The sequence below is a fragment of the Scardinius erythrophthalmus genome (assembly GCF_964197995.2).
Source record: "Scardinius erythrophthalmus genome assembly, chromosome: 24".
Taxonomy (NCBI): domain Eukaryota; kingdom Metazoa; phylum Chordata; class Actinopteri; order Cypriniformes; family Leuciscidae; genus Scardinius; species Scardinius erythrophthalmus.
This window is the reverse complement of record NC_138244.1, coordinates 16,181,319-16,204,920: the sequence shown is the minus strand read 5'-3', so window position 1 is coordinate 16,204,920 and position 23,602 is coordinate 16,181,319. Positions and strand designations below refer to the sequence as shown.

Below are 23,602 nucleotides of genomic sequence, written 5' to 3'. Positions count from 1 at the left end.
GTGGCTTTCAATGACCCCAGATGCTTATGCTATAATGTACAGCTGAATGACTTCTTGCATTGCATTGAGACAACAACAGTATACACATATAGTTAAGTAAATAAATAAAGATAAAACAGACAAATGTGCTATATACAAATTAACAGGGATATACAGTATATGTGAATTCAGGTTGATTGGGACACTTTTTGCCATTGAGATGACTGCATGAAAAGTGTCCCAATCATCACTATTTACACAGACTCGGGGCTTCACAAGGATGGATGGATAGATAGATCACTCTAAAAAAGTTGCTGCCTTCAATTTATGTACAGTCAACTTGGATATTTAAGTCATTTCAACAACTCCCATTAAACTGACTTAAAAATTAGTTGAATCTTGTATAACTTGTAAAAAAAAGTTGAAAATTGTTTATTTTGATTAACTTGAATAACTTATTTTGATGAGTTAAAGTAATGTAAAAACATATCATAACGTATTGATTAAAAAAAAATCAGTGCATGCTTTAATATTCATTATTGTTCTAATTATTATTTCTAAAAGGTTGTTTGTTGCTAACACACATCATTATCAGACTATTAAACATTATTATTATTATTTCATAGGCACAACCCAGCAATATTACTCCAATTAGTCACTGTGCAATTATATAAACTGTGCAACGTGGTTGGTCTTTTTATATAGCCCCAGCGCAAAGCTCTCAGACGAGATATCCATGCGCGTTGCGCACTATTTACCAGCACACTATTCATTTATGATTTACTGCTGATGAATTGACATACATTTATATTATCTTTCTCGATTTTGCTTCTTAGTATTTTGTTCCCTTTTGGTACGCTAAAGAATTTTGACGAATGTGTTTGTTTTTAATTTGAGCGTATTGAGTCTATCCGTGGCGGAAGGATCTGTGCAGCACGTCCAGCGCCCAAACACGAGAATGAAGAGTTAATACGGTCTCCCCACTCGCTCTAACACACAGACACACATCAACTGAGCGCGCGCCGACCAGACTCAAAAGCGCAAACGTGTGCAGTTCTCTCTCACTATGGGTGCGCGGGGACATTTGTGAATAATTACCGGAGTTTGACACCTTTGCAGAAAAGGAGTCGGAATCGTTTTGCGAGCATTCGTGGGATTTTTCGAGCGGAGTCCCACTACTAAATACATTTTTTGTAGGGAATTCGGTGTTTACTGTGAAGGACGGAGAGCCGGTGTTTCCCGGTCCCAAGCACGGTTACGCATCCTAAGGACTAAGAATCGTTTTAAGAAGACAACGAAAAATGTTACTTTCCAAGTTTGGATCTTTTTCCCATATTTGCAACACAACCAACATCGACCACTTACCGGTGAAAATTCAACTTCAAGCAGGTAAGTTAGGTGACGGTCTCGTGTCATAACAATATATATATTCATAACAATATATATTCATTTTGACTTTAATTGCGGGTCTTTTATCAGTTATTTGCTCCTAATTTTCCACGCGCGCCGTTTTTACAACGCGTCTGTCCGTGACCGGAGTATGGAGCCATTTTGTTGCCAACCGTGCGTTATACACACGCAGTTTAAATCACATTGTTGTTACATTAACGCTATTTTCTCACTTTCATTTACAGCCAAGACCGAAAGAGAGCCGTTTGAGAAGGTGTATCATGTGGGTTCGGTGCTGGGAAGCGGCGGGTTTGGGACGGTGTACGCCGGTACTCGCATCTCAGACTCATTGCCGGTACGCGTTGGCTTTGTTTTGGTGGCAGCACATGGCCGCGTTTGGCGCCACAGTCACGCATTCATATGTGCGTTTTCTCTTTTTGTCTCTAGGTTGCGATAAAACACGTTTCTAAGGAGAGAGTAACCGAATGGGCTACGATTGTAAGTAAACAAAGCATTTGATTTATTTTGGTTTTTATTATTATTAACTGGTTGTTTCTAATAAACGCGTATTTATATTCCAGAATGGGTCGCTGGTTCCACTCGAGATCGTTTTGTTGAAGAAAGTGGGAAGTACGTTTCAGGGGGTTATTAAACTCATAGATTGGTATGAGAGACCCGACGGCTGGTTGATTATAATGGAGAGGCCGGAGATGGTGAAGGATTTATTCGACTACATCACGGAGAAGGGCGCGCTGGATGAGGACACCGCCCGGGGCTTCTTCAGGCAGGTTTTGGAGGCGGTTCGGCACTGCTACAGCTGCGGGGTGGTTCACCGCGATATCAAAGACGAGAACCTCCTGGTGGATTTACGCACGGGAGATCTGAAGCTCATTGACTTCGGCTCCGGGGCCATCCTCAAGGACACCGTCTACACAGACTTTGATGGTGCGTCCTTGACTCTCACCCATCCTCCTTTGCACCTGTCACGCCTAACAAAATGCAGTGTCAAATCCTGGATAATAATAATGATGATGATGATGATTTCACTTAATAGTCAGCATTAGATTTAAAGATAAGTACTTTGAGTGTTTCGCCCCCTGTTGGAAAAAAAAGATTTGTTTTTATCTGATCTCCCAGCCTTATGTTTTAGGCCCCTAAAAATTGTCTTTGCTAGGCTGGAAGAACATCTTAAACCTGTTCAGATCATCTTAGACCTACTAAGACCAGCAAACTATCTCCCCCCCCCCCCCCTATTTTTTATTGAAATGTGAAAGACTTCAAACAGAATGATGACCTTCCACTTTTAATCTTATTACAACTCTGAGAACGTTTATATAGAAAAATAACATGTATAGATGTTTGTGTATCAAGAGAGGGATGAATAGATAGATATGTGTATGTTTTGTTGATTTATAACCTTAATATCTGTACATTTGTTTTAATGTTGCTTGAAGGAATAATTTATTTGCACTTTAAAGTAATTTAATATAGGTTAAAATGATGAATCTGAGATAAGTTAGTGGGATCAGCTGTTACTGCGTAGCATCTGTTTGTTGTGAAACCTGAGTTGAGGGACCACGTGATCCCTTCACGGATCCCTGTTTTTGTTTGGTATCCAGGAGACTCCTGGTCTTTGGGGGCCTGTCACACCAACCCCTAGTGAAGGTGCTTTTGTTGGGGGAGGTGACTCACGCTGAAAGCACAGGGAGTTGCCATAGCTTGTGATTGTTTGTACCTGAAAGCGTCCTTTTTCGATCCCCCTCCTGTTTCAGCTTGCTTGTATTTTTGGAACGAGCTGTTCTCCGGGCTCACAGCGAGACTGGAGGAGGGAGGAGCGTTTGTGCAAACGCCAGACCGCTGGCGCCCCCTTTGCTAGAGTCAGCTGACTAGAGCGGCTCATTATATAGTGCTGCAGTGTAATCAAAATCGGTGCTTTTTATGCCAAAAAGGGTGATTATGAAATGAGCCAGAAATCTCCCTCCACACAAGATTGAAAACCAAATGTTTTGTTTTTGTAGGCACGCGAGTGTACAGCCCCCCCGAGTGGATTCGTTACCACAGGTACCACGGACGCTCGGCAACCGTGTGGTCCCTTGGCGTCCTGCTGTACGACATGGTGTGCGGCGACATCCCGTTTGAGCACGACGAGGAGATCCTGAGAGGACGGCTCTTTTTCAGGAGAAGAATCTCTCCGGGTACGTTCTGAACAGTCTGATCTTTCAATTTCAAACCCTTTTGTAGATGAGATTATTAACCTTGCTGCTTTTTTCTGTCCATCAGTGTGCCAGCAGCTCATCAAATGGTGCCTCTGCTTGAGACCTTCAGATCGGCCCACTTTGGAGCAGATCTTTGAGCATCAGTGGATGCGGACGGATGAAAGCCCGAAAGCAGAAAGCGTCGACATCACACTTCACTCTATCAGCACAGAATCGGGCAAAGAAAGCCTTTGACGGATGCGGGGACACCGAGTGAACGGACTCTGAGACCTTTTTGCCCTTGTTCCCAGTCTGTTGGTTATCAGGACTCCGATTTATGTTACATAAATGTCTTTTTTTCCTTTTTTTTTTTTTCTTGCTAAGGGTGAGTTGTTACCCGTAGTAGGGATTGCGTGAGCAGAGATGCTTGTGATCCTTTGATCTTACTGGTTGCTCTTATAGAGCTTGGACATTATTTTCCTTTTAGACTATCTTTTTAGTTTTCGGTGCCTTTTTTGGAAAGCTGCTTTTATGGGATTCAAGTCACGACAGACGCCAGGTGGATTTTCATGGATTTTAGGGGAACTCCCCTGGATTCATGGGAACCTTCAAAGACTGTATCTAGTTATGTGGTGGGTCTCCCTTGCCCTCTAGTGGTCGAATACTTGAAGTACACACTTACTACTCTCTTAACACTATCTCTCTGCTGCTCTGCCATTCATATACACTATTTAGATGGTTTTCCCTTCTGTTGTTGTTTTCTGAATGTCTTCCACTACATCTTTTGACGTCACTTTTTAGACTTTGCTTGGCAGAGACTTGAGTGATGTGCACAATCAATGCAATATTCATGGACTCGCTTATCTTTTCCTTACTTCAATTTTTTGAACTTTTTTTTATTTTTAAATACAAGAATTTGTATTGTATTTATGTACATTAACTTCCATGTATCTTATTTATTCATGCAATACAAACATTCCACATTCAGTGGCTATTTATTTATTTATTCATTTTATACCATCTGCAAAAAGTAAAATTTAAAATGTAAGGGTTCCCTGGGCTTATCTTTAGTTTAACCTAAAGGATCATAGACACGCTAAAGCTATCTAATACTGATACAAATATAAGATTGAGATGTTTAGTGATGCCATTTTCTGATGTAGTGTAAAATTTAGAATCAGTTTTTTCTCCATGTGAAGTGGAAGTAAAATTGTGTTTTAGTCCTGCCACTGTGACAGTGTGGATTTTTTTTTTTTTTTTTTTTTAAACTGGTGAAACATTTATTTTTTATATTGGACACAATAAATTCCTTTCATATGTAAACATGTTTGGTGTGTCTGCTTTTAAAATGGATAATAACGCCTCTTTTCAGTCAGTCAATAAATGGGAAACCAAAGTAACTTGCATTACAGATATTTTGTTGTTAATTGAAAAGTATTGAGTTACCTGTTTCTCGAAAAAAGTAACCTGATTTATAATTATATATGTACATATTCTGACTGGCGTAAGTGTTCTTCTATTTCCCACCACAGAAGATTGAGTTAAACAGTATGTGAAAATTCTGCCCCCTAGAGGTTTAAGATGTTAAATTTAACCTTGGAGTGAAATTAATACAAAAAATTGACAGTTTACAACATCATTCAGTAAAATAATAATAATATATAGTCAAATAATATATAGTCAAATCGTTTTACAATTCAGTTCAGTCCATTCCCATATTTCGAACTTGATAGAGGAAGCTACATTGCTAGATTGTGTCTCTGACTCACCCCTTCCAGAAATCATGATGAATAGGTAATGTTATCCACGTTAGTCAACAGAGCATGCAAATACAATGATGACACATTGGTGTTAAAGCATTACCGTCAAAAAGATGAATGAGATTTTAATGATTAATTATGTAATGTAAAATTCAGATGTAGAATCACCTCAAGTTTAGTTGTAGCTACCTACTTAAGGTAACAAATAGGCTACTAGTTACTAAATGAATATGACACGTAATGCCCATTGCAGTATTATAGGCCATATGAACCTTAAATCGTCATATAATCTGGAAAGATATAAGACCTGCCTTTTGTTATTGTGACTGGAGTAGTTTACTCAAGATAACTAATCAACTTTAGCCTAAGATTTACATTAACATATACGGCCATAATCATAATGATAAACCTGATAATAAGTTGACACCTGATAGATAGGCCTGTTTCAATAAATCAAGCAATTTACACTAGTAGCGAAACAAATTTCAGGTCAGTGTTGACTTTACCATGATTTGTGATTAGCGTAGATCCATTTTATTTCCCATATACATCCTTAGAACTCGGACAAAACCACTAATAAATAATTTATTCAGATATTATTCAATCACCGATTCATTAATTGAAAAGATTTCGACTAGAATGGACATACTTTTGGCCATAGCAACCTATATTTTAGAGCTGAGCATACCGCAAAGAAAGTACACACACACATGCATGCATTTATTCATAAGCAACAATAATGGCTGCGCTCTTTTGGTAGCAGCTACAGACACATAAAAGGCAGCTATAGTAGGCGAGTATATTCTCTAAACGGGCATTTAATTTTGGTATTTCTTTTGCAATGTACAGTCTAAAGTGAATTAAAATGAATAAACGAACAATTTGAATCACACGGAAGAACACACAATTTATTATGCATTTAATCTAAAAGAAGACAAGCGGCGGGGCGCTGCCTAGTGCTTCCTTGTTTTGACAATGAACGTAATGACGCTATGCGTACGGAGCCGTGCGCGATGACGCAGTGCGTAAGGCGATGGAGAGCTGCAGCCGCATTGTTGTGGGGGGAAGAGAGGCGAGCTAGCCTGCTAGCATAGTGTCCATACGGCCAGCCCAATAACGACCGAAAACAGGCGCGTTAGCATGGTCGAGCTGCTGTTATCTTAAGCATGTAACTCCGGCTTTTAAATGCTAATATTTGGATCCGGCAGACCGTTACGGATACCTCATATTACCATCGGAATACAACGGAGAAGCGGCTGGTGGACGGGTAGCGCGGCTCGTGCACGGATTACACCTACTGCTGCTCAGTAGGCCACACCGCTGCTGCTTTTAGCTCGGCCGTACTGCCTTTAAAGCTTCCTTTAACGTCGACGGCGAAGGTAAGAACAAACCGCAAGGTCCCTTTGGGTTTATTTATATATTTGCTGCCTGAAACATGCGTGTGTATTCACATTTTACAGCGCCTGTTTTGTTTTGTTTGACGCCATGTTTGCAGTAATGTCGGTGGCTCTCTCCAAACAGCATTAGCTCACTAGCACAACCGCCAGCAGGCCGCCGGATGCCGTGTGTGTCCTTGCTGCTCAGTTCGAGTGTGTTTCCTTTCCAGTCCAGTGTGTTTGGCCTTGTTCTGCCCTGCCCCCTTCAAACTAACAAAAGCCTGGATGCAAATCGAGGCTGTTATCTGTTGTTACACGCCAATGCCTTAATTAAACGGTTTTACGTATCAAATTGCAGAGCTTAAAAGTCAGGTATGGATTTGAATAAAATGGTTAATTAAGTCTCAAATTGGCAGTTACGTTAAATGCTGCTGTATCATTAATATCGTTTTTACATGTATTATTTACAATGTCCGATGGCGAAATGCACATATTGACAACACAAACGCAAGCGTTTTCTGTTTCTATGCCAACGGTTTCAAACTTGGGTTTAAGTTGCCATGGATACCGGATAGGATATATACCTACAGTAATGCTGCCTTCACCTGCTATCGGAAATTTCCTACTTCCCACTTCTGTAGTCCTGATTTTGGGCTGACACGTGACATTCTATTCGGAAATGTTCACGTCCTCGGACTGTTTCTACGGCAATACTATCAATACATAAATAATTTGTAACGGTCAGGTTGTACATCAGTCACGTGGTACATGTAACATTTAGGCGCTCTCAGAAAATTCCCATCTTACTAACTGTAATTACGAGGACGTGGACGCTTTTTTACAAGTTTAAAGGAACACTCCGACTTTTGGGGACTTTAGCTTATCCCCAGAGTTAGATAAGTCCATACATACCTTTTTCATTTCTGTGCGTTCTGTAAGTGTTATTTGACGCACCCACCGCTAGCCTAGCTTAGCACAAAGACTGGATGTAAATGGATAAGGTAGCATACTAATCCCAATAAGTGACAAAATAATGCAAACATTTTCCTATTTACATGTTGTGATCTGTATAGTCACAGCGTGTACAAATAACAAGGCTATATGAGACAGAGACCATTTTTAATCGTATAAATACTGGGAACTATATTCTCACTAGGCGTAGGAGCACAGCTACTTGGGCGGAGTGACTTTCAGTCTAGTACATGCAATTTTTGCTGTGCATAAAAAAAAATGCAACAAATGTTAATTTGTATTATGTAAATATGCACTAGACTACTTCAACTTGTAACGTTAGCTGTTGCAGCAATCTTTCTCCCCTCTGCCATGTTTAAAGTTTATGGTAGCCCAACTCGGTTTCCCAGTAGTAATATGACTTGAGAGGGTTTTCATGTCCAATTTCCCACTAGGAAACTCGTATTTATGCTAATACCGATAGCACGTGAAGGCAGCATTAATGCCTGTTCATGCCAAGCATGTGACTAACTATAAAGTTTTAATATTCATCATGAGAATAGAGAAATCGACAACACGTCTATAACATAGACTGTACAAAAAGATGAACAACGCACCTTTACTCTCTTCCGTTGAAGAAAAGCGAAGCCACCAGTGTCCCAATGGCGCTGACATCTTGTACTGATTCGTAACCCGAGTCTGCTCAGTAGTGAGAGTGAAGTGGCGCCGCAATATCAAGGCCCAAGCACACTCGCGCAGAATCGGTTAGTACAGTTTGATGCAGAACAACTCATTATGTCGATGTGAAATTAACAGTTATGGAAATGTAGAAATGAAAGTTATAGCTCCAATCTCCTCCCGAAAATCCCCCCAAAAGTCTGTTGGTGCCTCAGTGACTACTTCGCTCAGAGAAGCTGTCAATCTCAGCTGCCAATCATGAACGTCACACTCCCGTTATTATAGCATCAAATAACTTACTAAAAATAAACTTATTTAAAAAAAGTAACGTTTGAACTTGCATCAGCTGGACAAAAACTATCTAAAATGATAGAAACTATCTTTGGAAAAAATTTATTTAGTTTCTCTCTAACCACCTGGGGGCCATCGAAACATTTTGGCTTCACTTTTCAGGACTTGTGTGGCACACTTGTGCTGCATCTCAGTTCGCCTACTTATACTACACCCTAAAAGTATGTACTGTTTTTGTAAAAAAAAAACTACTCAAGATAATGTTTAATTATACGCGGTCTGCTGCTTTTAATTGCTCAAGCTCCTTGAAGTCGGTGGATTCTGATTGGCTGTAAATACTGTTATTTTTCATCATCAGCTGAAAAAAATTGTTCTGAAAGTGATGCCAATGATACCATCCCTCTGTTATTATCATTATAGTTGAAGTGTGGACTTTAAAGTTAATTTAGTGCCCTTAGTGTGAACAGGCCTTAACAATAACTACTCAGAGGAGTGATATTATTGCAGTTACTTTCAGAACAATATTTTTCCAGCTGATTGTCAATTTTTCTGGATGCTAAAATAGTTATTATCTTTGTAGTTAATGTTCTTGGTGTGAACAGGCCTTTACTGTGTAGTTGCAGTGTTGGATTGGTTTTATAACATGCATGTTTGTAATTCAATCTAGAATTGGAGATTGATGGGCAACCTTTTTTATTCAAAATGAAATATGATCTGTGGAGGATACAAATTGTGGCTTGAAACAGTTAAAAGTTGATGTGTGGTTTTCTTGTACTTCAGTTCCTCTGAGGCATTCAAAATGAGGAAGAAGGTTCGACATAATCGTGTCGCCACCCCGCAGAGGCCTCCCTCGCCCATCAAACCCTCACGCAACCGCGAGACCTTGACATATGCAGAGGCTCAGCGCATGGTCGAGCTCGAGATCGACGGCCGCGTTCATCGGCTCAGCATTTACGACAAACTGGATGTCATCGACAGCGATGACCCTTTAGCTCAGGAGATCAGCGAATGCACCAGCAACAAGGAGAACACAGAGAAGCCACAACAGGTCCTTGTGCGCTCTGTGCGGCTCAAAAACAACCAGCAGAAGAAGGGCGTCGCTTTGACGACTGTGCAGGGTCCGCCAGCTCAGGGCAGGCTCCCGGAGCCAAAGATCCGAATGGTTGAGTACAACCTCCCAGCGGTGCCGCGAAGGCCGTCTGCATACTTCACCTACGTGGAAAAGACGCTAGACGAGCTCGACGAAGAGGTGGAATACGACATGGACGAGGAAGACTACGCCTGGCTTGAGCTGATCAACGAGAAGAGGAAGAGCGACGGCTACAGCCAGGTCTCTCAGAACCTCTTTGAGTTCCTCATGGACCGTTTCGAGAAGGAGTCTTTCTTCGAGAGCCAGGGCCAAGGAGATCCGCAGCCACTTATCGACGAGGACGCCGTTTGCTGCATTTGCATGGACGGTGAGTGCCAGAACAGCAACGCAATTCTATTCTGCGACATGTGCAATCTCGCCGTGCATCAGGAGTGTTACGGTGTCCCCCATATCCCAGAGGGCCGCTGGCTTTGCCGCCACTGCTTAAATTCTCCTTCCCAGCTCGCAGAGTGCATATTCTGTCCGAATAAAGGTGGCGCGCTTAAGAGAACAGACGACGATCGATGGGGGCACGTGGTCTGTGCCATCTGGGTCCCGGAAGTCGGTTTCACCAATACGGTTTTCATCGAACCAATTGATGGCGTGGCAAACATTCCTCCAGCTCGCTGGAAACTCACCTGTTACCTGTGTAAGAAGAAAGGAGTGGGTGCCTGCATTCAGTGCAGCAAAGCCAACTGTTACACTGCTTTCCACGTGAGCTGCGCTCAGAAAGCCGGTCTCTACATGAAGATGGAGCCCATCAAAGAGGTCACTGAATCAGGAGCCACTACGTTCTCTGTGAAGAAAACGGTGTACTGCTGCTCTCATACCCCAAACGGTTGCGTGAGGAGACCTCTTACTATATACGAGGACTCCAAACCCAAGAACGGTTTATGTCAGAAGGCCGCTCACAGGGAGAGAGCGAAAGGATGCCAGAAGAAGAAGAACAAAAAGCCGGAATCTGAGGCTGTTGCAGTGGTTCCGACGGTTTCTGGGCCTAGCATTACGCCTAAAAGGTAGGTGTGCATTTGACGAAATATTTTCCTGGAAAGATTCGCTGAATCTTTATTTTGAATGGTTATGAATAGGGCTGCACGATATTGTAAAAACTGATATTGTGATGTGACTTTTTCTGCAAAATATATTACGATATGAAGAAATGCAGTAACGTTCACCAGATGATTCTAGAATGAGTGGGGTGCAAGTAGAGTGTCAGGGAGTGCAAAAATAAAAATCATTTAAAAAGCTGGATTTTTTTATTTTATTTTTTAATTGTGATTATTATATATATATATATATATATATATATATATATATATATATATATATATATATGTATATATATATATATATATATACATAAGAAATATGTTATAATATGTTAACTGTAAAATAAAAAATATATTAATTTTAAAGTAAAACTGCAAAAATATGATACTAATATTTATATCTTAATTTCATAATTTTCAAATGCTAAACCATTCATTGAGCTTTTAAATGGATGAATGCGCTGCCCCTTTCACAGTGAAACTCGCCATTTTGCATGTTTGTGGATGAGCAGTGCCACTCTGGAGCCGGTAGCGTATATATATTTAATTTAATCGCAGTCTGCGTGATTTCTCAATTGCACTAAGCCATATTGCGAAATTGATTTTATATCAATATATCGTGCAGCCCTAGTTTTGATTCTGTGTGATTCCCTTTTGTTTGACTTGTGGATCTCCTTCCTTATAGTTTCAACACAATCCTCAATCAAGTTTCTGTCCAGAAGAAGAAAGTGTTTGTGGAACGGGTTCTCAGTTACTGGATGCTCAAGAGACAGTCGAGGAATGGCGTCCCGCTAATAAGGCGCCTGCAGACTGCCATACAGCCGCAAAAAGAACCAGAACTGGTAAGACTCTCGGACAGGAGTGATTGACAGCCCAGGTCATATGCATATGAATTATGAAAGAGGATTTTTTTTTGAATGACAGGCATCAAAAGACGAGGACCGTCAAGCTCTGACGGAGCAGTTAAAGGACTGGCACCGTTTACGGCATGACCTGGAGCGCGCTCGCTTACTGCTGGAGCTCATCCGCAAGAGAGAGAAGCTAAAGAGAGAGGAGGTACAATTATCATTCTCAGATCTTGTGATGCCAGGTGGAAGAGAAAGACATTTTTCTTTATAATTTATAATATCAAAGTACTGGTACTTTTGAGATTCCTGATGTTAATGTAATTTTCGCCACGTTTTGGTCTGTTTTCTACAGATGAAGTTGCAGCAATCGGTTTTGGAGATGCAACTCACTCCGTTTCCTGTCCTGCTGCGAGCAGTGCTGGATCAGCTGCAGGAGAGAGACCAGGCTAAAATCTTTTCCCAGCCTGTCAATGTCAAAGAGGTAAGGCTGTCTCATTCCTGTGGGCTGAGTCATGTTGACCTTCTCAAACTCTAAATTGTTCTTATATGAAGATTCCTGGTGTGAGAAAATTGCATAAAACAGACAAGTTTAATTTTGCTTTCTAATTTTTAGAAATGAAATATATAGTGCATATTGTTTGATGAAAAACAAAATGTTATGTAGGGTTTGACTTTTCTTCCTTGCACCATAAAAACACAGAACAATATTTCAGGCTTTAAAATATTTGTTGTCATAATATTTTGGGCTCTTTTGCATCAAAGTATAAAAACCCTTATGATGGTTTTGATTTGAATTTTTCTTAATTTGTGCTATATTAGTTTTGATGGTTTTACTGTCAAACATTTTGAATGAGCAGGTGTCTCCAGATTCTTTGAGTGTACATAAAGCTAGTAGGTTTGTTCTATGTTTGATTTCCCTCTTGTGTTCAGGTTCCTGATTATCTAGACCACATCAAACACCCCATGGACTTCTCTACAATGAGACAACGCATTGAGGACCATGGATATAAGAGCCTGGATGAGTTTGAGGATGACTTCAACCTCATTATCAACAACTGCATGAAGTACAACGCCAAGGACACCTTTTTCTACCGCGCTGCTGTGCGTTTGCGAGATCACGGTGGAGCGATCCTCAGGAAGACACGGCGGGACACAGATCGGATAGGTTTTGACTTCGCCAGTGGAATGCACCTCGCTGAGCCTCCTAAGATAGAGGCACCTCCATCATTTACCTGGGATGATGGTAATTCCCTACCTGTTACATTTCTATATTAGACTACTTAAAATTGCAAGTTGCAGAGTTTGTGTTATTGGTGAACTATTATAGATTTTATTCTGTTTTTGTACCAGTTGACCGACTGTTAAATCCAGGCAATCGTGCGCACATGTCTAAGGAGGAACAGTTGAAGAAGCTGTTGGAAATGCTGGATTTAACCAGTGCCATGAAGTCATGTCCTTCCAGGAGCAAACGGCTCAAGTTGCTCAAAAAGACCATCAGTGATGTGCGAATGGAAATGGGTCCCAAAAAGGAGCCCTCTTCATTGGAGCAGAATAATCCCAAGGAAGAGGAAAAAGCGCCTCTTTTTGTACCACAAGCTACTGAGGAAGAAGGTGCACTCCTATTGAATCACATCATTTTTTTTTTTTTTTTTTTAAATGTAGTAAAACCACTTCACATAGTTTGACCAATATATACTGTGCGGTCCAAATGTTATTTTTTTAACACTGTATGTATGTGTGTATGTATGTATGTTTAATTTATGCATTTAAAATCCAGCCTAGTCAGCATTCAATAATATAAGAAAGAAAACCAAGTTACATCCTTCCATTTGGTCTACGCATTAAAATCCATCTGGAGAATCTGAAAGTGGATTTAAATATTTTGGAACAGGCACATTTTTGCAGCATTCTGCCATGGGATCTCAAAAAGTCCCAAATCTATCTGGATTTAGCAAGAAATCAAAAACTCATCCGATTGATTATCACCAGCAATTTTTGGACATAAGAGCAATGTTCACACAACATACCTCAATATACACAGATGGATCTAGATCTGGAAGTCAAGTGGCAGCAGCTTTTGCAACAAATGAACAGCTTCAGGGTATACGCATCCCTGACCAAAGTTCAGGAAAATGCTCTATTAGTGGGATTGAAGTTCATTGAGATTTCTTCACAACAGGATTTTTTAAATGACTGATTCAAAATCATGTCAGTGCCTAAACAAGAAGTTACATGCAATAAATCTTGTTGTTGGGACAAAACATATATTCTCTTTTAATAAACGCTGGGATCAAGTCATTTACACACGATGTTGGATAGGACCCTTGAGACTTGCACAAATCTTTACTATTAGAAGATAATTTACCAAAGTGTAATCTTGTGAGATTCCACTGTCCATTAAACATATTTTGCTGGACTGTAATACTACTTCTATCCCTTTGAGAAATGTTTATTCTGATGATACTTTTGAAAAGGTTTTAACCAAGTAAACCCATGTTTAGTCTTAAGATTTTTAGAAAAAAATGAATCTTAAACACCTTTATTTTTATTTTTGAATAACTAAACCTGGCTCTCGCCTTGAATATAGTCGTAGAAGCTGGCATGGCGTTAAAAAAGGAAAGAAAAATTGTATGCTTTTAATTTACATGTTAATACCATAATAATTTGAACTTTTTTTAATAAGAATGTTTTGGTAAAAAGTTACTTTGAAGGCATAATTATCTTCATTAATAGCTGGTTAAAAGCCATTTTAGTCTCTTTTAAGAACTGTTACTTTTCAAAATGGGTTTGTACTAAATATTTGATCTATCATTACAGGTGACAAGTCATTACCTCCAAAACTTGAGCCTTCAGACTCTGTGCCACTCCTGAAAAACTCAGACAGTCCCTGTGAACCTCCGACACTGAAACCCATGGAGCCCAGCCCTGAAAAGTGCCCGAAAAAGGTCAAATTTGACAGGGAGACGTTCTCTACCTCACTTCTTAACGGTCTCTCCCCTGACATTCTGCCCTCTGAAAATAATGTTATGGTCGCTACCTCCACTCTAACTGAACCAGCGAATATGGTCAACCGGCGAACGGCTGTGCTGTTCCGAAAGTCAAAGAGTCCACAGAAGCCGTCGAACACAAGTGAATCCTCAATTGACTGCCCTCAGCTGGGCACTAAGACGTTCCTGTCGGTGGTCATCCCTCGGCTCGAAACCCTTCTCCAGCGCAGAAAACGGACACGCAGTGCGAGTGGAGACAGTCAGGATGACAACGAGGAAGAGTGTCCGATCAAACGCTTGGATACTGGTAAACAGCTTACACTTTTAATCTCGAGAAACACTGTACCATTGCCTGGGTGTGTTTAGACAATGTTTTGTATCTGCAGGCTTGTCTAATGGGTTTTCAGAGCCAAAGAAAGGGCTTCCTATGAATCGAACGCCAGAGCCTCGCCGCCGCTGTGCTTCAGAGTCCAGCATCTCTTCCAGCGGAAGCGGGAGCATACAGGAAAACACAAGGTGGGAATGAGTACATAAAATACAATTTCTAAATTTGTACTAAACAATGCCGTAATAAATAAGAAAGGCCATAATATGCCCTTTTACAAAGTCTTGATTTAGTTTTTGTTTTCAACGGTTTTCAAAACATTCTTTTTCACATTTTACATTACTGCAGCACCTCTCTTCTCAGTCTTTCAGTAACATTCTGGTCTCTATGAAGCCCCCTTTTTTGAAAAGTGCTATGGGTTCCTATTGGTCGGCAGGAGCAGTGTGTTGTGATTGGTAAACCTCTAAGCGTGTTTGGGAAATGTCACAACACTTACCATAACCCCGAGTTTCTATGCAGTACTAATGCAACTCAACCAGGCCTCAGCCCTTTTTTTTTTATTTATAATCCTTGGGTGGGAATTATTTAAATAAGAATTTTTGTGACATGTTCATTCCCAGAAGAAAATTCAAGACTACAATCAAGGTGTTTCAGGAAGTTCAGAAACAGTGCCCAATGATATAGAGAACAACTCCCTTTGGGAGTGACTATGTGATTTGTAACTTTGCAGGCCTATTTCATGCTCAAACAGCAACATTACACACTAAAAATGTTAAAAGCATTATAGATCCTCTTTGAACGCCTTTTTTCCCCATCTCTGTTAGCGATGTCAGTCACACAAAGAGCGGGAAAGGGAAGCTGGCGATGACGAGACGAAATACGACGGATGATAAAAAAGAGCTGGTCAATTGCGTGGAACCAGGGAACATTTCCAAAGCCAACAAGCTGGCAGCAGGTGAGCATCCAGCTTTTTGCAGGCATGAATGGGTATGTGGGATTGTACACCAGCCCCATCCTTCAGTTCTGAGAAATGGGTCAGACCCAGTTCTGGCAGCTGCATTGGTGTCCCGTCAGCTCTGGGGAAGCTCGCTGTTCTTCCTCTTGCTTGCTTTTGCCACTGACCTGCTCTTCATGGCTTTGTCTAACACAATAAAGACCTCTGCCTACTGCCGTAGTGTCTGCATGTTGAAACCCTCATGTTTTAATAATCATCATGGCTTATCCTGTCCCTCTGGGTAGTTGCTGCTTACTTTTGCTCTTTAACATGGCGCTTGATGGGACGGCTCATCTGAAAACGAAAATCCTGTCATCATTTACTCACCCTCATGTCTTTCCAAATCATTCTTTTCTCTCTAAAACACGTGAAATGTTGATTATTTGCTTCTTTCTTTTCCATACAGTGAAACTGTATAGTGATCACAAGCTCACAATATTATGATGATTATATTAGCATTCACACCAACACACAATACCCTTTTCACACAATTTTAATTCATTTTAAGCACACTCTGCAGTTTTGTCGTTTGCCGCTTTAAATTTTCAAGCTCTTTAAAGTCGGGTGGTTTCTAAATTCACTATTCTCTTAGAATTAGAACTAGGGCTGTCATGAATTCCGATTCTCTCTACACGATTACAGTGGTGAAGAATCATGTATTGATAATATCACTATCACAATATATGTATTCTATATATTTCTAATTTTGAAAAGTAAGGTCAGATTCATCTTTAAATTGTTTATTTTGTGTTACCAGAGAGTTACTCGCACTGTTTTATTTACGAGATCATCGTATGTGTAGCATTAACACGATATCAGTATTTGATTTAATATATATATATATCACAGTTAAAGTAAATACCGGTATATTGTGACATCCCTGATTAAAATGTTTATTAAAACCTAGTAGTAGTTCTTGGTGTGAACCAGCCTTAACACTGAAATTTATTCATGTTGCTATTCATTTAAAATAGTAGCTCTGAAACACATAATTTTATATATATATACAAAGCAAATGAGACTTGACTGCTATGACAGAGGGGAAGATTTTAAGTAAATGGAGACTTAAAGTCGGCATGTTCTTCATGCAAATCTATTATATGATTTAAGAGGTCATGTGGACTGCTTTTATTCCGTTTTTGTAGCTTGAAAGTCCCTGTTCTTGCATAGAAAAAAGCAGAAAAAAAAAACTTGTCTTTTTTTGTTCAAGGAAAGTATGTGGGGGCTTTTTGAACTACTTAGGGTGTGTAAAGGATGACGGAATTTATATTTTTTGATGAACCAACCCTTTAAGGATAATTTCACCCCAAACAGTATTTCTTGACTGCTTACCATCGATATGCTGAGTGAAATCTTTTGGCCTGCCACGTGCTTTCTCAGAAATAGAAGCCTTACTTCTGCATTCTGACCCGCAAGCATGTCAGAGTCTGAGTGGGCTCATTAGTCACGTGACATGTTTGACCTTTCCAAACCACACCAAAACAATTTTCAGCACATTTTTTTTTTTTTCAAATTCTGTTTTGAATTAAAAATATACAAATCAATTTGTTTTTGGAAGTGGCATTAGAAGCATAATGGTGTCTGGTTATTGGCTCGGCATGCTTCCGTTAAAGAAATGATCCACTGCTGCTGATTGGCTAAATACTGCCGTGGCTCTTGAGGTGTTCTGCGCCATTTTTTTTTTAAGGTGAACCCCTCATAACTTTCCATTATTCCTACTTTCATAGAGATTGACAGCAGCAATATTTGGATGCCTGCTAACACTACACCACTAAATCTGGAGCCCCTTAAACTAGTTTGGGCCAAACTTAGTGGATATCCTTCCTATCCTGCCTTGGTGAGTGTGCATGTGTGCATGCCGTCAGAGACTGGTTCTCCTTCTCTTCCTCTTCATTATTTCATGCATCTGCCTCCTCAGTGGCCAACAGTCAACCATAACATTATTGCCAGGTGATACAACCAGGATATGCATGTGCGTACTTTTTTTTTTTTTTTTTTTTTTTTTTTTTTGGTGTATGTGAGTGAGCGTGTACATGTGTGTGTGCGTTCCTGTGTTTGGTGGCAACCATATCCATTTCCAACAGTTTATACATTAGCGGTCACAGGCACACTCCAGTTTCCAGGTTACCAGGACTTTCGAGATGCACGTTCAAAGATTACTGTTTTTGATGGCCTCTCTGCCCACCTGTAGATCATAGATCCTCAGATGCCTCGGGCGGGTTGCCATCTCAACGACGAGTACATTCCCATCCCTCCACGGGACGTGCTCAGGGTCGGAGAGCTGATGCAGTACAGGTCCAAGGAGAAACTCTTCCTCGTCCGCTTCTTCGACAGCAGACGCAACTGGTGAGAAGTCTTTCTTTGAGAGAAGCGTTCAAATACAGCGAAATGTGTTAATGTGTCTAACACCAGAGGTTTTTAAGCTGTCCTGGCAGGATGGGAGTTTATTAAATGTATCTTTAGGGCAGTCAAACTTAACATAGTATCTACATTTTTAAAACATATAATATGTCGGTTTCATTTAAATAAGATTAAAAGTATTTTGTTCCATTGACACAATTAACAGGCATTCTATATATATATATATATATATATATATATATATATATATATATATATATATATATATATATATATATATATACCCCCCCATTTAATGTTAGTCTATGTATCTCTAGTACTAGGATAATATTCAAATAAAAATGTATTACATTTTGCTTTTTATGTGACAATAGCCCCTTTCACACAGCAATCCCGGTAAATTACCGTAAAATTGCCAGAACGACTTTACTGGTAAATTCAAAAATGTGCTGTTCACACAAGCAACAGCGTTCTAGCTTTTTACTGGTAACAGACCATTCAAAATACTGGTAATCTTCATTCCACGTTCACACAGTGCATATACCGGTAATGTTACAACTTCCCTTACTGGTAAATTGCCGGAACCAATTTTACCAGTATATTTAAATAGGTCCTGTTCACACATGATCTGTTACCGGTAATTTACCAGTAAGACTGTATGTGTGAAAGGGGCTAATAATGATATTTTTTACATTTTTTTTTTTTACAAAAATAAAAAATTATTTCATTTCATTTTAAAGGTACAATCTGTAATTTTTTCGCCGCCAGAGGTCACATTTTCAAAACAATAACAAAGACGAAGCTTGATGACGTTATGAAGGAGAGTGGAACGATGGGAGATGTCGTTTTCACCATCCAGAGATGTATGGAATTCACGAATCATATAAATTATATATCAGCTAACAAAGTAGTTTTTATATTACCTGTACGTTTGATCACACTATTTTATGCCATCGTAATGAATTGGCTGCAAGGAACGTGAAATGCAATGCTACATTAGCCTGTTACTAATATGTGACTATTTGTCAAATGATTTGGTGGGCTAATGCTGCGCAGTTTTACACGTGTAAAGTATTTGCAAGTAATGGCTAAATATTTTTATGCAACATATAGCCTACTATATTTAATTTCACTGCCATAGACTTGGTCAACAGACTTGATAAAAAGCATTACTGAAGTTCAAAGAAAGTGCAATATAACTGTATGTGTACAATAAATAACATTGGCTTACCTGTCTACTAAAACACATTCGAGAGCAGAGTCTCTGTCGACAGATCAAGTCCCAAGTTTGTCGCGAAGCTCTCTCCATCTCGAAAACGCCACGCCGATATCGATCCTTGTTTTATTTCTCCATTTGTCCCAAAGCCAGCTTGCCTCAGTTGATCTACGTTTACGTTTTTTTGGAATTACTGTACTCGCCGATCAATATTCGTGAACCATGATGGCTGAACGACACAACAGCGGCGTGCGAGATATTGTATCATAGATATACATAGATTCTGTATTATGTCTACAAACAGAAACCTAGGACAGCGCGGATATTACGTTATTAATATGCGACAATGACAAGGGACGAGCCATTATTTAAAACTGGAATTTCTCTGGATTTACAAACTTTTGGGATAATGTAATGTAAGTAGTTTTGGATTATTTTATTACAAAAATCTTACATGTTGTACCTTTTAAAAGGGTCTTAATACATGAAAATATACAATTACCTTTGTGTTAGCAAGGGGGTTTTATCACAAGGAATCATCATATTTAGGAGTATACGTCATTGAAACGTTTTAAAACGCCTTTCTTATCCAATCGTCTGTTTCTGTAGTATTGTGTTGGGTATCAGTTTCAGTGTGGACAGAGAATGGACTGGTTGGGACACAGCGATACGTTTAAAAGTTCTGCTTCTGCTGTCTTTTTAAAATAACTCTGTACTCTTTAATCTCCATCAGGCAATGGCTTCCTAAATCCAAGATGGCACCATTCGGAATCGACGAGACCTTAGACAAAAGCAAAATGTTGGAGGGCAGAACGTCAGGCGTCCGTAAAGCTGTGCAAAGCGCCTTCAACCGTGCCATGAACCACTTGAGCCTTGTCCAGGACTTAGGCGCTGGAGATTAACCCCAGTTCGGGGGGGGGGATATTGGAGGGTCTCATCAAGCCCCACGTTTACCCGACGCTACGCTCCCGTATCCGACTGGCCGTGTTTACCGAGCCCCTCCCTCCCAATTCTGTTAGGAGCCGGCGAGTTTCTCAACCTATGAATGTGAGAGCGCCTTCACTCTCCTGTAATGTGCTGCAAGACTGCTGTGAACTCTCACACTGCCATCAACTTTCCTTTACACTTCCATCACCATCCACGATACACCTTGTGTTTAACTCTGGCTGTAAATAACGTCATCCTAAATTATCCAACACTAATTTATTGTTGTTTTTTTTTGGTTTGTACCGCACACGACCTCCTGGAAGATTTCTACTCCAAGGTAATTTCTCAACCGCGCTGAGGTGCGAACCCATCTGGTGCTACATCACGTGCAAAGCCTTGATTTTTCCATACTAGAGACTTTTGGAAGGGGCTGACGCACTTACTGTATCAAACTTTTGTTGTTTTTCTTCTTTTTTTTTTTTTAACGGTTAAGTTATTGTAATGTCAATGCAAGCTTCTCCTCCTTGGCATTAACATGTTATCTACTTTTTTATATAAAAATATTCTTATGGGACACAACTAAGTGATGTTTGTAAATATTTATATAAAGCTAAGAAATTATATACATGTAATACTTTAGAGTGGTTAAAAAAAAAAAATTCGGAGAAGAGGAAACAACAGTAGCGATGAAAGCCAGAAGTGCATCACTCATGCAAAACCAAAAATTTTGCTGCCCAGGTTTTTTTTTTGGAATGTTTATTCCCTTTTTCATATTAGTTTGTGTGAATGTTTCAGGCAGGTAGTATGAAAAAAAAAAAAATGAAAAATCCCCCAATTTGTTGCTTTTTATTTTACTGTGCTCTCGGGAACTGTATTGTAGGTCTGAATAAAGATGTGCCTGTACAAAGGTGTTGTATTAGGACAAAGAAAAGTATGCAAAACTTTATATTTGGAGTAGGCATATTTTGGTGGAAGCTGTGTTTGCCTATTTTTGCTTTGTGTGTGGGTGTTTTAATCATAACCATCTGTTGTGACTGTTTAACTGTGTCTCTCTCCAGTATGGATTCTGGGTAGCATTCTGGGTTAAAACACTTTTTTTTTTTTTTTTTTTTTTTTTATGAATGTCTTGTATTGACCGGTACTCTTGTTTCTTTTCTCTGGGAGGATCACATTATAGCCAATGATAGTGAGTGCTGGCGAGATCCAGTATTTTTTAAGTACACTGAAAATAAACAAACAAAAAAAAATTACAAATTGTGCTGCGTCTTTTTTGTGGTTGATCTCTTAACATTACTAAAGGGAACATCAACTGTAAAGTTCTGTTTGACTATGTTTTGGGGCCCAAATGTATAAATAACAGTACATTTTGAAATGAAACCATTATTTTTCTTCAATTCCTTTAATAATTTAAGAACTTTAAAAAAAATGTATTGTATTTTTTTTAACTACAGAGTGGTGTTACTTTAGTATATATTTTTATATTCTTAATAAGTTGAGTTTGTTTTATATTGTTCAGTTTCATTAGAGAATTTTAGTACGTTGTTGTTTTTTTGGCCCTTTATACACACACACACACACATACTATATATATATATATATATATATATATATATATATATATATATATATTGCGTAGTGACCATATGTGTGTTATTTTAGTACATTAAAAGTTAGCTAAATGAGAAATGTTGAAATTATAAAAAATTATATATTTTATTTCACTTATTGTTTATTTAAAGTAAAATTATCTTTGTGGCTTTAGTTCACCTGCAACAAAGAAAAATGTTTTTTTTCTCCTTCAATATTCCTGTTCCAGGCCAATTTGATGCAAGTAAAATATATAGGAAAAAAAATACAATAAAGTAAATAAGCATTTGGCAGGAGTGAGCTGCTACAATGTGAATATTAATCAGAGTATTTTAATGAAAAAATTCATTGCATTTATTCTGGTTTTATATCTGGTATTTCTGAGGCCCCCAAACATAAGCTGTAACATATTTTTCACGTATGGAAGTGTGTTATCAAGTAGGCCTATCAGTTTTGTTTAAAATTCTCATTTGTCATACGGTGAGAAAAAGTGTGAAGCACACTTCTAAGTTAAGTATTTTTTCAAGCTATTAAAATGGACTTGGGGTCTCCCATGCATCATTGAATTTTCCATCAATTTAAGCACTAAATCACTAGATGGAGCTCTTGAACCGAACACAGCGTTGATGGTGGTCGTACTCCGGATGGCCCGGCAAGACCCCCACCTAACAAAAGCGGTTAAGCTCTGACAGAATGTGATTGTAAAAGATCTCTTCCAAACTTTAATAATCTTCTTGCAAGGTCAGCATTGTCGGTTGTAAAGCAGATTAAAGAGCTCTTTTATTCCGGATCAGCACTACCTGTTCCAGAGATGTCTGGCTTGTCAACCAACAAGCATGCTGTGCAATCTCTCTTTCTGTCTCTCTTCTTCATTTTTCCCACGCGTTCTTTGCCTCTGTTTATCCCTGTTTGCGTTTTCTACTAGTGTGCTTTGGCATATCATCTGCAAACATACCAGTTTGCAAAATAAGTGCATCTATATCAGGCAGGGCGTAGTTTGTGGGGGGGTTGGGGGGGAGATAACCCCCCCAATATTTAAATCTATGCATTACAACCCCCCCAATATTTATACCATGATCACAATATCAGAAGGCATGAAAATGCCCCCCCCCCCACGTTTATGATGGATTGGACGTGGGATTGGATCCATCATAAACCAGTCCATTTTAATGAGTCTAACATCAATGCACAGTTTATTATATTCTAAATATTATACAATGGTAAATTCTACAAACATAAGGTAGGTTGGAGTAAGATGACCCTCCCCCTCCACCTTAATTTTTTCTCCTGACCATAAATTGATCTAATTTTGTGTTCCTGGAAAATAGTGACATTATATTATGTTGAATATGAACATCTTTTGTGCCTATTTGTTAATGAGGGATTTGTGGACACATTAATGTTTTTAAATTTGTGGAGTAAAAGTTATAGCCTATTAAGTTACATTTAATAATTATTGTAAATAATGTGGTTATTATTCAGTATTTCCATAGATGTACATTTCAGACATCTTTGCCTTCATAAAAACTTGTTGAAATCTTTCAATTAGCATTCATACAC

At 39.2% G+C, this 23,602-nt stretch overlaps 2 protein-coding genes across 3 annotated transcripts; both read left to right on the top strand.

Annotated features, from left to right (window-relative positions):
* The first annotated feature begins 738 nt into the window (after positions 1 to 738).
* Positions 739 to 4,973, top strand: pim3 (Pim-3 proto-oncogene, serine/threonine kinase). Its single transcript, XM_081356071.1, has 6 exons — positions 739 to 1,368; positions 1,614 to 1,723; positions 1,816 to 1,866; positions 1,950 to 2,313; positions 3,387 to 3,563; positions 3,649 to 4,973. The coding sequence occupies exons 1-6, from the start codon at positions 1,281 to 1,283 to the stop codon at positions 3,816 to 3,818; spliced, it is 960 nt and encodes a 319-aa protein (XP_081212197.1). The 5' UTR covers positions 739 to 1,280; the 3' UTR covers positions 3,819 to 4,973.
* Positions 4,974 to 6,344: 1,371 nt separating this feature from the next.
* brd1b (bromodomain containing 1b) lies at positions 6,345 to 21,680 on the top strand. Of its 2 annotated transcripts, XM_081356069.1 has the most exons (13): positions 6,345 to 6,702; positions 9,400 to 10,764; positions 11,483 to 11,639; positions 11,722 to 11,853; positions 11,998 to 12,126; positions 12,576 to 12,888; positions 12,996 to 13,256; positions 14,463 to 14,939; positions 15,019 to 15,148; positions 15,782 to 15,912; positions 17,679 to 17,788; positions 18,143 to 18,297; positions 20,262 to 21,680. In XM_081356069.1, exons 2-13 carry the CDS (start codon positions 9,419 to 9,421, stop codon positions 20,428 to 20,430), a joined length of 3,510 nt encoding a protein of 1,169 aa, XP_081212195.1. In that variant the 5' UTR covers positions 6,345 to 6,702; positions 9,400 to 9,418; the 3' UTR covers positions 20,431 to 21,680. The 2 variants fall into 2 exon arrangements, with proteins under 2 accessions (XP_081212195.1, XP_081212196.1); XM_081356070.1 differs by lacking the exon at positions 17,679 to 17,788.
* Positions 21,681 to 23,602: the final 1,922 nt, after the last annotated feature.

Excerpts from the sequence above, each read along its gene's own strand:
- pim3 (XM_081356071.1), top strand. The coding sequence starts at position 1,281 with ATGTTACTTTCCAAGTTTGGATCTTTTTCCCATATTTGCAACACAACC. Across the intron at positions 1,369-1,613 it reads GAAAATTCAACTTCAAGCAG|CCAAGACCGAAAGAGAGCCG; the intron begins GTAAGTTAGGTG and ends TTTCATTTACAG. Across the intron at positions 1,724-1,815 it reads GCATCTCAGACTCATTGCCG|GTTGCGATAAAACACGTTTC; the intron begins GTACGCGTTGGC and ends TTTTGTCTCTAG.
- brd1b (XM_081356069.1), top strand. The coding sequence starts at position 9,419 with ATGAGGAAGAAGGTTCGACATAATCGTGTCGCCACCCCGCAGAGGCCT. Across the intron at positions 17,789-18,142 it reads ATCCTTCCTATCCTGCCTTG|ATCATAGATCCTCAGATGCC; the intron begins GTGAGTGTGCAT and ends GCCCACCTGTAG. Across the intron at positions 18,298-20,261 it reads TTCGACAGCAGACGCAACTG|GCAATGGCTTCCTAAATCCA; the intron begins GTGAGAAGTCTT and ends AATCTCCATCAG.